General features: G+C 36.9%; 1 protein-coding gene across 2 annotated transcripts in view; it reads left to right on the top strand.

The window, feature by feature from the left end:
* PDCD6IP (programmed cell death 6 interacting protein) overlaps positions 1-13,730 on the top strand; it is a 76,265-nt gene that overhangs the window by 38,557 nt on the left and 23,978 nt on the right. For both annotated transcript variants that reach the window (XM_048216095.2, XM_048216096.2), the window contains exons 10-12: positions 1,527-1,704; positions 8,708-8,819; positions 10,357-10,526. In XM_048216095.2, the coding sequence (XP_048072052.1) occupies positions 1,527-1,704; positions 8,708-8,819; positions 10,357-10,526 (460 nt within the window). The remainder of the gene's footprint in view (positions 1-1,526; positions 1,705-8,707; positions 8,820-10,356; positions 10,527-13,730) is intronic.

Here is a 13,730-nt window from a genome sequence, read left to right as displayed (position 1 = left end):
TTTCTGGTGGATTAAGGCTAAAAAAAAAATTCATTGGTTTTTAAAATACCTTAAGTATAATTTTCAGTAAAATGTAACAGACTACACCTATTTTAAATGTATAGTTCAGTTCTGATAAATGTTCATACGCATGTACCCACCACCACCATGATCAAGATCAAGAACATTTCTATCACCCTAAAAAATTCCTTCATGCTTCTTTCACTTTAGTCCTTCTTCCCCTGGCCCTTAGCCACTGCTCTTTGCTCCCTGTCACTCTAGGTTAGTTTTACTTTTCATACAGTTCAACATAAATGAAATTATTATAGCAAGTATATTGCATTATACGTACATTATAGTATGTAGTACATTGTAGTATTGCTGCAGTATATATAGTATGCACCACAGTACATACTCAAAATGTGTTGAACTTCTTTCACTTAGCATAATGTTTTTGAGATTCATCTGTGTTGTATCAGTTTGATCCTTTTTTATTGCAGAGCAGTATTTCATTTTATGGTTAAATAGCAGTTTGTTAATTCTGTATTCACTGTTGGTAGACATTTGAGTTGCTGTGAGCACTGATGCACACATCTTTTTGTGGACATGTTTTATTTCCCTTGGGTATAGCTAGGATTAGAATTGCTGAGTTGTGTGGTTGGTGTATGCTAACTTCATGCAGAATAGCCAGATTGTTTCCAAAGTGGTTATTCCAGTTCATATTCCCACCTGCGCTTTTTGGGGACTCTGTACCCTCAGCAGCACTTAGTATTGTCAGTCTTTTCACTTACATTCATTTTAGCGTATATGTAGCAATATCACATTGTGGTTTAATTTGCATTCCTGTGATTACTAATAGTATTGAGTAACTCTTCATGTGCTTATTAGCCATTTATATATCCTTTGTGAAGTGTCCGTTGAAATTTTTTGCTCATTTTTGTAAATTGAGTTTTTCGTGTTCTTTACGTATTTTAGAGCAAGTCCTTTGTTAGATATATGTCATTTGAGATTTTTCTTTCTTTTTTTTTTTTTAAAGATTTTATTTATTGCTCAGCAGGGAGAGAAAAAGAGAGCAAGCAAGGGGGGGAGCGGAAGAGGGAGAGGGAGAAGCAGGCTCCCTGCTGAGCAAGGAGCCAGGTGCTGCGGGACTCAATCCCAGTACCCTGGGATCGTGACCCGAGCCGATGGCAGATGCTTAACTGACTGAGCCACTGACGTGCCCTGAATTTTGACTTTAAATTACTTAGACTGTCTAGAAAGAAGTTAAGTTTGAGCTGTGGCCCAAAGTAGCTAGTATTTTTTAATGTATATTTCTTACTTTTGGCTTTTAATTCTGAACTGTGAACTTAATTTTTTTAACAATTTTGTTTTAATTTTATCATTCACTGATTTTTTTTCCCTCTTTATCTTTGTTTTATTTTTTCACTGATGAGGGTAATCCACTTTTTTGGGGCGCTGACTCTGCTGCTATTGATGAAGATATATTGGAGATAGATGTTTTAAAGATGATTTAGACCTCTAGATGACACAGTATCTCACTTTTTCAGGGTGTTAGCTTCCCTTAATCTTCCAGCAGCAATTGAAGATATATCTGGAGATACTGTACCTCAGTCTATATTGACTAAGTCCACATCTGTGATTGAACAGGGAGGCATCCAGACTGTCGATCAGTTGATAAAAGAGCTACCTGAACTACTACAAAGAAATAGAGAAATCCTAGATGAGGTATGTTTTAAGAGATTTGTTTTTTCAAATAAAAACTGTTTTACGCCTTAGTGTCCAGCAGATTAGGACTTGATGCTTTCTTCTATTGGGTTACTCTATATTCTATAGGGTAATACTCACCATCCTGATGAACTTAATGTGGCCCAGAGCCGCCTTTCAGCTTCAAGAGGAATTCTGATTGAGTGAGAATAGGTTCATACATGTCTTAAGGGTATATAAATGCACATTAATAAACTCATGTGACCATAATGTAATATTGATATACTATGAGAAATTACTATCATATAAACTGTTCAGAGCCTTCATAACTAATGATTTCTTTTCTATGAAAGATTAGTTTTCTTGGTAAATGTGGAATAAGACTAAGGAAGTTAGGCCATCAAATGTTATATAAGCCCACTGCATCCATCTTCCAAAAGAGAGGGCATTTTATCAATAGGAATGGAACACTAAAGTTTTTTGGCTAAAGTCAACGTTTGACAGTGTTATTCTTCTGTGCCTTCAGCTCTTTCCCCTCACTGATTCATTTCTTCTTTAATGATAAATGTATTCAAAATGGTTATATTGGCTTTTGCCAGTTTAGTAGTCACATCTTCTAGGTAACTTCCGTTGTCAGTTCTTTATGATGTTTTAATTTTTCAGTTACTTTTCAGAGGATATTGTATTTACATCATTTTCAAGTACTTTGGGACAGGGGTAGAGTACTTAAGTATAGTTGACCCTTGAACAACATGGGGCACCAACCCCCCATGCAGTTGGAAAATCCGAGTATAACTTCTGATTTCCCCAAATATAACTATTCGTAACGTACTGTTGACTTTGGAAGCCTCACTGGTAACATAAACAGTTGATTAACACATATGCTGTATGGTATATATATTCTATACTGCATTCTTAGAGTAAAGTAAGCTAGGAAAAGGAAATGTTATTAAAATCAAAGAAAATCATAAAAATCATACATTCATAATATTGTACTGTAAAAAATCCACTTATAAGTGGACCTACAAAGTTCAGACCTGTGTTATTCTAGGGTCATCTGTACTTAAGAGGGTGTGAACCTTGGGGATGAGGATATTTACCTCTGGGCTTTTTTTTTTTTTTTTTTAAAGGATTGCCTTTTAAAAGGATTATTGTGATTATACTAAATGATACTGTGATGGTGGTGGTGGTGGCATATTAGCTATTGAAAAGGGTCAGGAAACTTAAATGAAAACGTACTGTAGTATGAGCCTGGGGAATCTGATTCATGAGAGGTTCTACATTAATTATGCCGCCAGTGTTAGCTTCCCTTATCTATGTAGATGTAGTCAATAATCAGAAAATTGAAAGCAAACAGAATTGATGTTATATAGTTCACTACCAAAGGCTTGCTGTGCTGAGCTTGCTAGGCATGCAGGATCTCAGACTCCATCTCATACCTGAATCAGGAGTTGCATTTAACAAGATCCCAGGGTGATTTGTGTGCACATTAATATTTGACAGACACTGCTTTTAAGGTCATAGACTTTATTCATACGAATGCCTTATAGTCCTTTAAAATTTGTTGATTATTGGGTCAAGCAAGCTTGTTATCTGTTGTTGCACTTGAAAGGATGTTAGAATAGTAGATAGACAAAGGGAGAAAAAAGTGGAGAGTGTTGTTTAAGATCACACTACAAGAAAGCAGCAAGAAGTAACTGTCTGATAGGGAGAAGACAAACCCTGGAAAATGCAGGTATAGCAAGCCAGATAGCAGTCTGGGGCATTTAATAAGTAGATGTTATAATAATAAACCATTATTGAATATTGGAGTTATATTTGAACTTGATCCCCAGTTTTTATTCTTAGCTGTGGCCCTGGGCAGATTACTTAACATCTTCATGTCTCAGTTTACTTATTGAAAAAAATGGGATAATGGTATTTAACACATAAGATAGCTATGAAGTGGGATCAGGCGTGTGCCTGCTAGTTAGTAGTTATTTAAAGTAGTTATTTAAATAATACTATATATCCTTGATTTTCAGATGTCATTGATTAGAAGATGCATATTTGATTTTGAAACAGGTTTTATGGAAAAGAACATTGCCTATTGAAATATTATGTATCAGTTGTGAGGAGCATGTTCATTAGAAATAATGTGTAAAAAGCTTATAATCAAAAAATGGCATCATTACTGTGTATGGTGTATGTCTGTTGTCTGCCTATCTTAACATGAGGTACTTTTGTTTATCTTGATGTTTCTAAGAGCCTTTTGAAGTAGTAGTCACTGTTATTCTTTCAGCTGTACTTGGAGAGTCTCCTTTTTAGTAAGTTGTGAGTTAAGAGAAGTAAGGTTGTGAAGTTGGTCTTCTTTTTGAGTGTTCATTTCTCTCTGGTAGCTTTTAGAAATTAGGTTTGATTTTCAGAAATTTTGAAGTATCCACTAATTTATTTTTTAAATAATAAATTTATCTTTGCTGGGGACCTGTCGGGCCCTTTTAAGCTTTGATCCCTGTCCATGGATTCTGTTTCTTCAGTTATTTCTTTATCTCTGCCCTCTCCTAATGAATTTCTCTCAGATGGTTGGTGGTTCTTTTGATGTTGATTGGTTTTCATATCTTTGAACATTTCTTCTACTTTTTCTCTTTGTGCTCTCATTCTTTCTGGGAGATTGCCTCAGGCCAGCCTTCCAGCTCAGTAATTGGTTATTTAGCGTGCTTTTCAGCCGCTCTCTAGAGTTTTTCATTTTATTGATACCTCTTGTTTTCAGCATACCTAATTCTTTTAAAGAATCTCCTGTATTTATTTCACAACGCATGTCTGTTTTTGAGGTAAAATTTGCCTAACATAAAATTCATCATTTTACCTCTATGGTGTACAGGACAGTGGCTCTTAGTACACTTGCGGTATTGTGTAGGCATCAGCACTGTCTAATTTCAGAGTGTTTCCATCACCCCCAGGGAAACTCCATTCTCATAAGCAGTTACTCCTCATTCCCCCTTGCCCCTACTCTTGGCGGCCACTACTCTGATTATGTCTCTGTGGACTTGCTTCTTTTGGACATTTTATATAAGTGGAATCAAATGGTATGTGCACTCTTGCCTTCTGTCACTTAGAATGATGTCTCCAGGTTCATCCATGTTGTAGCGCCAGCACTTCATTTCTTCTTATGGCTGGCTGACACTTCATTGTGTGGACGTATCACATTTTGTTATCTATTCATCAGGAATAGATACTGGGATGTTTTGCTTTTTTGATTATTAATGCTATTTGTGAACAAGTTTTTTTTTTTTTTTTTTTTTAAGCACCTGTTTTAAATTCTCTTGGGTAGGGGCGCCTGGGTGGCACAGTGGTTAAGCGGCTGCCTTCGGCTCAGGGCGTGATCCCGGCGTTATGGGATCGAGCCCCACATCAGGCTCCTCCACTATGAGTCTGCTTCTTCCTCTCCCACTCCCCCTGCTTGTGTTCCCTCTCTCGCTGGCTGTCTCTATCTCTGTCAAATAAATAAATAAAATCTTTAAAAAAATAAATAAATAAATAAATTCTCTTGGGTATATACAGAAGAGAGTGGAGTTGTTGGATCATACAGGAATTCAATGTTCAACTTTTTGGGGAACTACCAAACTGCTTTCCAGAGCAGTGGCACCATTTTACATTCTTTCTAACAGTGTGTAAAGGTTCCAGTTTCTTTACATCCTTTCCAACCCTTAAATTGTTCTTTTTTTTTTTTTTTAACATTTCATTTATTTGTCAGAGAAAGAGCCCAAGCAGGGGGAGCAGCAGGCAGAGGGAGAAGCAGGCTCCCCACTGAGCAGGGAGCCAGATGTGGGGCTCATCCCAGGATCTTGGGATCATGGCCTGAGCTACAGGCAGACGCTTAACCGACTGAGCCACCCAGGCGCCCCTGATGGTTCTGTTTTTTAATTATGGCCATCCTTGTGGGTATGAAGTGGTATCTCATTGTGGTTTGATTTAACCGTTATATATAGAAAATCCTAAAGTTAATGGTTTGATAGGGATTGTCCTAAATGTTTAGACCAACCTGGGGAGTATTGCTAGTCTTTACAGTATTAAATCTTCCGGTCCATGAATATGGACACAGTGTCTTTCCATTTAGTTAGGTCTTCTTTAATTTCTTTCAACAGTGTTTTATAGCTATTAATGTACAAGTCTTGCACCTCCTTGGTTAAACTTATTCCTAAGTATTTTATTCTTTTTGATGCTATTGTAGATGGAATTGTTGTCTTAATTTCCTTTTTGGATTGTTTGTTGCTAGAGGATAAAGTATAGATAGAGTGTACATTTTGTATGTTGATTTTGTACTCTGTAACTTTAATAAATTTGTTTATTATCTCTGATGGATATTTTGTGAATTCCTTAGGATTTTCTTTGTCTAAGGTCATGTAATCTGCAGGGAGAGATCGTTTTACTTCTTCCTTTTTGGATGCCTTTTTATTTCTTTTTCTTGCTTATTGCCCTGAATAGAAGTGGTGAGAGCAGATGTTCTTGTCTTTTTTTTTTTTTTGAAAGATTTTATTTATTTATTTGACAGAGATAGAGACAGCCAGCGAGAGAGGGAACACAAGCAGGGGGAGTGGGAGAGGAAGAAGCAGGCTCATAGCGGAGGAGCCTGACGTGGGGCTCGAACCCAGAACGCCAGGATCACGCCCTGAGCCGAAGGCAGACGCTTAACCCCTGTGCCACCCAGGTGCCCCCAGATGTTCTTGTCTTATCCCTGATCTTAGGGGAACGCTTCCCAACTTTCACTTTGTGATGTTAGCTGTGGGCTTTTCTATGAGGTTGAGGAAGTTCTTTTCTATTCCTGGTTTGTTGAATTCTATCTTTCATTCATCCTGGAAAATTCTTAGTTTTCATTTCCTGGAACATTTCTTTTTCCCTGTTGTCATTAGTAACTCCTTCTGGGTTGCTGATTATATTTAAGTTGAATCTTCTTAACTTTCTTTCCTTTTTCTTTTATTAAAAAATATTTTATTGATTTATTTGCGATAGAGAGTGTCAGTGCAGAAGGGCAGGGGGAGACACAGAGACTTCCCACTGAGCACAGAGCCTGAAATGAGGCTGGATCCCAGGATCCCAAGACCATGACCTGAGCCGAAATCAAGAGTTGGATGCTGAACTGACTGAGCCACCCAGGAGCCCCTAACTTTATTTTCGACGTCTCTTAAGATTTCTCATTTTCTGCTCCTCTGTGCTTTATCGTGTGTAATTTCTTCGATCTATTTTCCAGTTCACTGATCCTTTTCAGTTATATCTTAGCAGCTTTTAACTAGTCATTAGCTTCCTAATTTTATTATGTTTTTCATTTCTAGAAGTTCTTCCTGTTCTTTCTCCTGTGTCATAATTTTAATTTCTCTCTTACTCTGAAAACATATTAAATATATTTTATATTCTTCATGTTATAATTCCAATATCTCTGGTCTTCGTGGTTTGGTTCTGTGATTTGTTCCTTTTGCTGTCTCTTGGTGCAGAGTTCTTTACCAAGCTTCCCTTAAAGTTAAAATCTTATGATCCATGGTACATTTGTTAAAACTAAGAAATTAACATTGGTATGGTATTATTACTCAGATTTTACCAGTTAGTCCATCAGTGTCCTCCTATTTCAAGATCCAGTCCAAAATACTCCATTGCATTTATATGTGGGAGTTCTTTGAGGTCTGGGTTTTAAAGTGAATTCTTCTAGAGAATTTTTATATTTTATTTTATTTATTTTTTTGTAGTTAACCTTTTTGTCAGAAGTACATCTTACGGCTTTGTGTCACAGAGGTAGTATGATTGCCAGTCCTAAGTACAGGCTTTTGATTAAGAATCTTAGGTGTTAGGGGCGCCTGGGTGGCGTAGTCGTTGGGCATCTGCCTTTGGCTCAGGGCATGATCCCGGCGTTGTGGGATCGAGCCCCACATCAGGCTCCTCTGCTGGGAGCCTGCTTCTTCCTCTCCCACTCCCCCTGCTTGTGTTCCCTCTCTCGCTGGTTGTCTCTGTCAAATAAATAAATAAAATCTTAAAAAAAAAAAAAAAAGAATCTTAGGTGGTAATTTCTTTTCTTTTCTATTTAGAACCAAGACAAGTAAGTTTCCTTTGTCAGGCAGTCTTCCTTTTTAAAAATTTATCCAGTGAGTGCCACTCATTTGGAAGTATCCCAGTCTGAGGGAGGGTCCTGCCTTTGATGTGACCTCCACTCATAGCAGCCCCACCTGTGTTTCTTATGTCCTGCTCCTGTTCCGTCACATTCACACTCTAAGCCAGTAGTGAACTGTATAGTTGGTGAACTATGGACAGTGGACCGGTTCTGCCTTGTGACCTATTTCTGTATGATTCACTAGTTAAAGATGATTTTTATCTTTTTTTAGAGGGTTGTAAAAAAAAAAATTTGTGACAAATGGTCCACAAAGGTCCACAAAACCTAAAATATTTACTCTAGTGTTTGACAGACAAGTTTGCAGACCTGTGCGCTAATTTGCCTGGGATTAACAGGTACCAGTGCTCTAGCACTTGTTTCTACTGGTAGATGATTAGCACCTTCCTGTGTTTCTGGCCCGCTACTATTCTGTCTTCTCAGATACCCATTCAAAAGTCATTTTATATATGTTGCTTTTTAGTTTGTTGTACTGGGATAGAAGTCTTAAATCTTTGATTTTCATGTGGTTAAATTCATGCTTTCTCTTTGTTTATGTTATGTAAGGTCTAAAGGCTTTCTATTTATTTCAATCTTAAAAAGAATCTTTGTTTAAAGTAGTCTTGGTGTATATATATGGATATACATAATCTCTTAATGTTTCTTCCTTTTTAATTTACTGAGTAAGGTAACGGCTAACCTACCCTTAAATTTTATGACTTTATTAAATATGTTATAACTTGGATTTGTGCAACAAAAATTGTTGTACCATTTTATATTCCAGCCAGTAAAGTAGGGGTATTCCCATCCATTAATTCTCACCTATATTGAGTCTGATCATTTAAAAAATATCTTTTAATTTTTTTATACCAGAAATGATATTTCATTGTTACTTTGCTTCCTTTTTAAAAGTCATTAAGATTATTGGATGAAGAAGAAGCAACTGACAACGATTTAAGAGCAAAATTCAAGGAACGCTGGCAAAGGACACCATCTAATGAACTCTATAAGCCTTTAAGAGCAGGTAAAAATGTGTATAAATGGCTTCCACTTGAATAAATTCCCCATTTTTTTTTTTAAGATATTATTTTTAAGTAATCTCTATACCCAGTGTGGGGCTTGAACTCACAATGCTGAGGTCAAGATTTGCATGCTCCACTGACTGAGTCATTCAGGTGCCAGTATAAATTCCTAATTTGGATCCACATTTTTGCTTGATTAAATTAGGGTCAATTGTAAACCTGTTTTTACTGAAACTGCTATTGTGAAAACACAGGTGTTTTTCCTCAGTTCAGTGTGAGATAAAATATAAATAACAGAGGTAATTCATGTTCATTATAAGAAGTTCAGATTCTTAAAAATTCTAAAAAGAATGTATCATTCTTTTTTTAAAAAAGATTTAGTGCTTGGTAGGGGTGTGTATGCAGAGGGACGGGGAGAGAGGGAGAGAATCTCAAGCACACTCCTGACGAACACAGAGCCTGACCTGGGGCTTGAGCTCATGACTCTAAGATCATGACCTGATCCAGAATCAAGAGTTGGACACCCAACTGGCTGAGCCACCCAGGTGCCCCCAAAATTCTAAAAAATTCTTTAAAAAAAAAAAAAGTAAAAATGACAATCATTCTGTGACTTTTCCTATTCTAAGCCCTGTGCTTTTTTTTTTTTTTTTAAGAGCATCTATGTAACCACTAGATATCACTGTTTCCAGGAACTGCTATTAAGCTCTAAGCATATTAAAAAAAAATGAGATCAGGTTTTTTAAAAGATTTTATTTATTTGAGAGAGAGAAAGAGAGAGACTGTGCAAGCTGGGGGAAGGGGAGAGAGAATCTCAAGAAGACTCCCCACTGAACATGGTATCAGGGCTTGATCTCATGACCTTCAGATCGTAACCTGAGCCAAAACCAAGAGTTAGACGCTCAACTGACTGAGCCACTCAGACACCTGTAAATGAGATCATATTGTATGCATATGGTTTTGTAATTTCATTTCACTACTAGTGGGTGGTAAGGGGTGAGTTTTACCAGTTAATTTGAGGCCAAATTATTATTTTTTAAGACTTTAATTATTAAGATTTGTGTTGTTGAGATAGGTGTCTTTTTATGGTAGCTAGAGACTAGTTTTATTTATTTATTTATTATTTATTTATTATTATATAATTAATATTACATTTTTTCTAAAAATGTATCTGCTGTTCAAGTCAAGTTGAAGCAGTGATCCTTTGAGAGGGGAATACTTTTTAAGTAAGTTGTGTAACAGTTTTTGGAGTGAATGATTTCTTTCGATATTATTGAGTTGTAGGAAATGATCAGACTAATGTCAGTTAGCTTTTATTTGGTGATAGTAACCACAGATGTGTTTTAAGGTATACGTGTGCATTTTGCCAGAAACAAAAATGCCAAGAGTGACAGGAGCTCAATTTCTATTACATAATGAATCAAGGCCCATAGAAGAGGGGGAAAAAAGTAAAGTTGGAGAGCAGAACTAAAAGTATAACCAGCCTATAAATTTTACTGTTAAAGTCACTGCTGTACTGGTAACATTTGTTTTCCCCCACAGAGGGAACCAACTTCAGAACAGTTTTGGATAAAGCTGTGCAAGCAGATGGGCAAGTAAAAGAACGTTATCAGTCTCACCGTGACACCATTGCACTTCTGTGTAAACCGGAGCCTGAGCTGAATGCTGCCATCCCTTCTGCTAACCCGGCGAAGACCATGCAGGGCAGTGAGGTAAGCAGATGCATTTTGATGTGGGTGGTCATCTGCTTATGGAAACTATGTTCAAGCCATTATGAGCACAATTAATTGCCAATTTCTTACTGTCATCTTTTCAAAAATGCAAACATAAATTGAGGTGGTTATATTTGAAGTAGCATGATACATACACTGTGTGATAGGTAATCACATCAGTAATATTACTATTTTGTAATAATAATTCCTATTTATTGAATGTTTCCTATGAGCTTGGTACTATAGATACTTTACAAGTTCAGTATTTAATTCAGGTTTTATAAAAGGGAGAGGCTTGGAAGTATAGAAACTTCCCTGAAGTGAAAGGACTAGATTTGACCAGATGCTCTTCTGACCATAAATTCTTTGTTGATACATCATTCTCTACCACCATCCACTGTATTCCACTGTGACTCTCTCTAAAGGGAAAATCAATCAATTATTGATTGATAAAAATCAATAAAAATTATTGATTTTTAGGTAACATCATTATAGCATTTCTCTTTGTGACAGGAAGGGGAAAATAAACAGTGAGGCATTTGGGTCAGAAAGTCCAAAGGTGCAAATACGCTTTAGTGGCTGATCACTGTAGTAGATGTAATAGAATAGGATGGATCCTGAATGAAGTACATAGGAGAATAAGCCGAAGGGCAAAAAATGTTTGCTGAAAACTTCTTGAAAAGGGTGAATTTCCTGGGACAGTAGGTCTCAAAAGTTATCAGTGTTGTGTCTTGTCTTTCCACAGAAACATTTCATGTATTTATTCAGCCAAGGCTTTGGATACCTACTCTGGAAGGCATTATGCTAGGTACTTTGAAAAGTCAGCAAATGTATCATATACAGCCTTTACCCTCAAGTCATGGTCCAGTGTGGGAAGATCAGACCTATACAAGGAGAACTGTAATACAGGGTAGACAAGTGTTGTGACTATAGAAAGTATGCTGTAAGGATTTAGATGACGAAGCACTTAAATTCCAGTATTTGGAGCTTCTCTCTATCGAGGCCTCTTAAGAGAGTGGCACGGGACAAGAACAGAGTAGACAGGCAGACAAAGTGAACATATAAAATCTGAGGAGGATCGAGTGAGTGGTGTGTCAGAGATGCTATCAAAGGTTCAGTGGAAATGAGCCCCCACAGTGAAGACTGCATAGTTGAATGGGCACAGAACCCAAATCTAAAGGTAGGGGGAACCTGATGGAACAGAGAATATCAATTAGTTGCTTTAAGGAAATGGGAGGAAAGGAGAAGGAAAGGTGGTTAGGTTAATTTGTGAGGAACAGAGACTGCAGACCCACATAACAGCACCAAAGTCTGACCCTTTTTTTATTTCAGGAAAAAGAAAATCCCTGCTTAGCACCCTCTTCTCTCTCTCTTTAATTTTTTAAAAAGTAGTCTCTATACCCAACATGGGGCTTGAACTACAGCCCCTAGATCAAGAGTCGCATGCTCTACTGACTAAGCTAACCAGTCATCCCCTCTCCTTTTTCTTTTTGGTGTCTTGTATGTGACTCTGAACTTATATGGCTTTTGTTCTTTGATTCTCCTGCTTTCAGTAGAAAAGCAAAAATGATTTCTGCTGAGCAAAATCAGAATTAGCATGCACTACTTTGTTATTTTATACAGTTGTAGTCACAGCTGTTTTTGTTACTTCATAATGGTATTACATAGGGGAAGAAAACATAGTCAATATGAAGTTACTTTACTGAAGCTAGGTTTTCTAGATAGAAGCAACCAAAAAATTTTCAGTGTTCTATATATTCATTCATCATGTGCCTTTATCAAAAAGACTAACTAATATCGTATGTTTGTTAAAGCTGTTTCAGGGTAATTGTCGTAGTTGTTGATGACACATTTTAGCTAGAGTTTTTTTATGATAAAAGCATAGTCATTTGAATTCTGATTATTAAAGTGAATACAAATTACTTGTTTTATTAAGAAATCTGATCTTACTGGTTGGGCTTTTTTTTTTTTTTTTTTTTTTTTTTGTGAAGGGGCCTACTATTTATCTTTGGTCTCTTTGGGCATTGTTTTTACATATTGAGATACTGTGAAAAATGTTGCAAGCTATGGGTAATTTGTATTTAAGGATCTTTTTTTAATACTTAGGACCATTGCTTGTGATTGTACACCTCTGATCAGCAGGGGTATGGAATCTAGTCTACACTTGGCCAGCCAAGTCTTGGCCCTAGTGTAGGGTTGAGTCTGCCCAGAGGAAGAGGCATCTTTTTTGTACAAAAATGGTATCATACATTTCTAATAGTATTGCATCTGTCTGGGGTGATGGAGGGGTCCCTTTGGGAAAAAATCTCTATCTCCTCAGAGATAGTGCATAAAGTAGCACTGTCCAAAGCTCTGTGCCTTTGTAGGCCCTGCTTTTTTCTGGTTCACACAAAGTCACCTTCTAGACTTGTGGGTGATCTGCAAATGCAGCTTTTTTACTCTTTGTTTTTTGTAACAGGAAGTGTCTAGATAGGTGTCGAGGCTGACTGTCATCTCTTCATTCATTTGTTCAGTAAACATTTGTTGAAGGCCTACTGTATGCCAGGAACTTTGGCACCATGGTCCCTAACAGAGCTAGATGGAAAACTCCAGATTAGCTTTAGTGTAGGGTAAGTGTGGTCAGGTTCCCACTATTCTGTTGTTGAGATATTCTCATGTCTGCCTTTTCTGAAAATAAAATGGCAGGGACTGAAAAGTAAAGCTGAAAATCTCATTGAGAGTATTTGTTCTGTGCCTAAATGTGTTTGGTGTGTTAGATGCTACAGAGAGCTCTATCATCTAAATGGGGCTGGCAAACGATGGCCTATGGGCTAAATCCAGTCTGCCTCCTGTTTTTGTATGGCCTATGAGCCAAGAATGCCTTTTACATTTTTAAATGGTTGAAAAAATCAAAAGAATAATGTTTTATGACATGTGAACGTTAACATAAAATTCACATTTTAGTATCCATAAATAAACTTTTGTTGGAGCGTAGTTACGCTCCTTTACATTTCGTCTATGGCTGCTTTCACACTAGAAAGGCAGAGTTGAATAGTTGCAACAGAGACTGTGGCTAACAAAACCAGAAATATTTTCTTTCTGTTGTTTTTTCTTTCCCCTTCTGTTTGGTTCTTTATAGGAAAAGTTTGTAGCTCTTGGTCTTAAAGGTGAAGTACAGACAGCCTTTTTTTTTTACTGTGTTTAAGCCATACTAGCCTTTTAAAA

The sequence above is a fragment of the Ursus arctos genome, unplaced genomic scaffold, assembly GCF_023065955.2.
Source record: "Ursus arctos isolate Adak ecotype North America unplaced genomic scaffold, UrsArc2.0 scaffold_20, whole genome shotgun sequence".
NCBI lineage: Eukaryota > Metazoa > Chordata > Mammalia > Carnivora > Ursidae > Ursus > Ursus arctos.
This window is presented reverse-complemented; position numbering and strand designations above follow the sequence as displayed.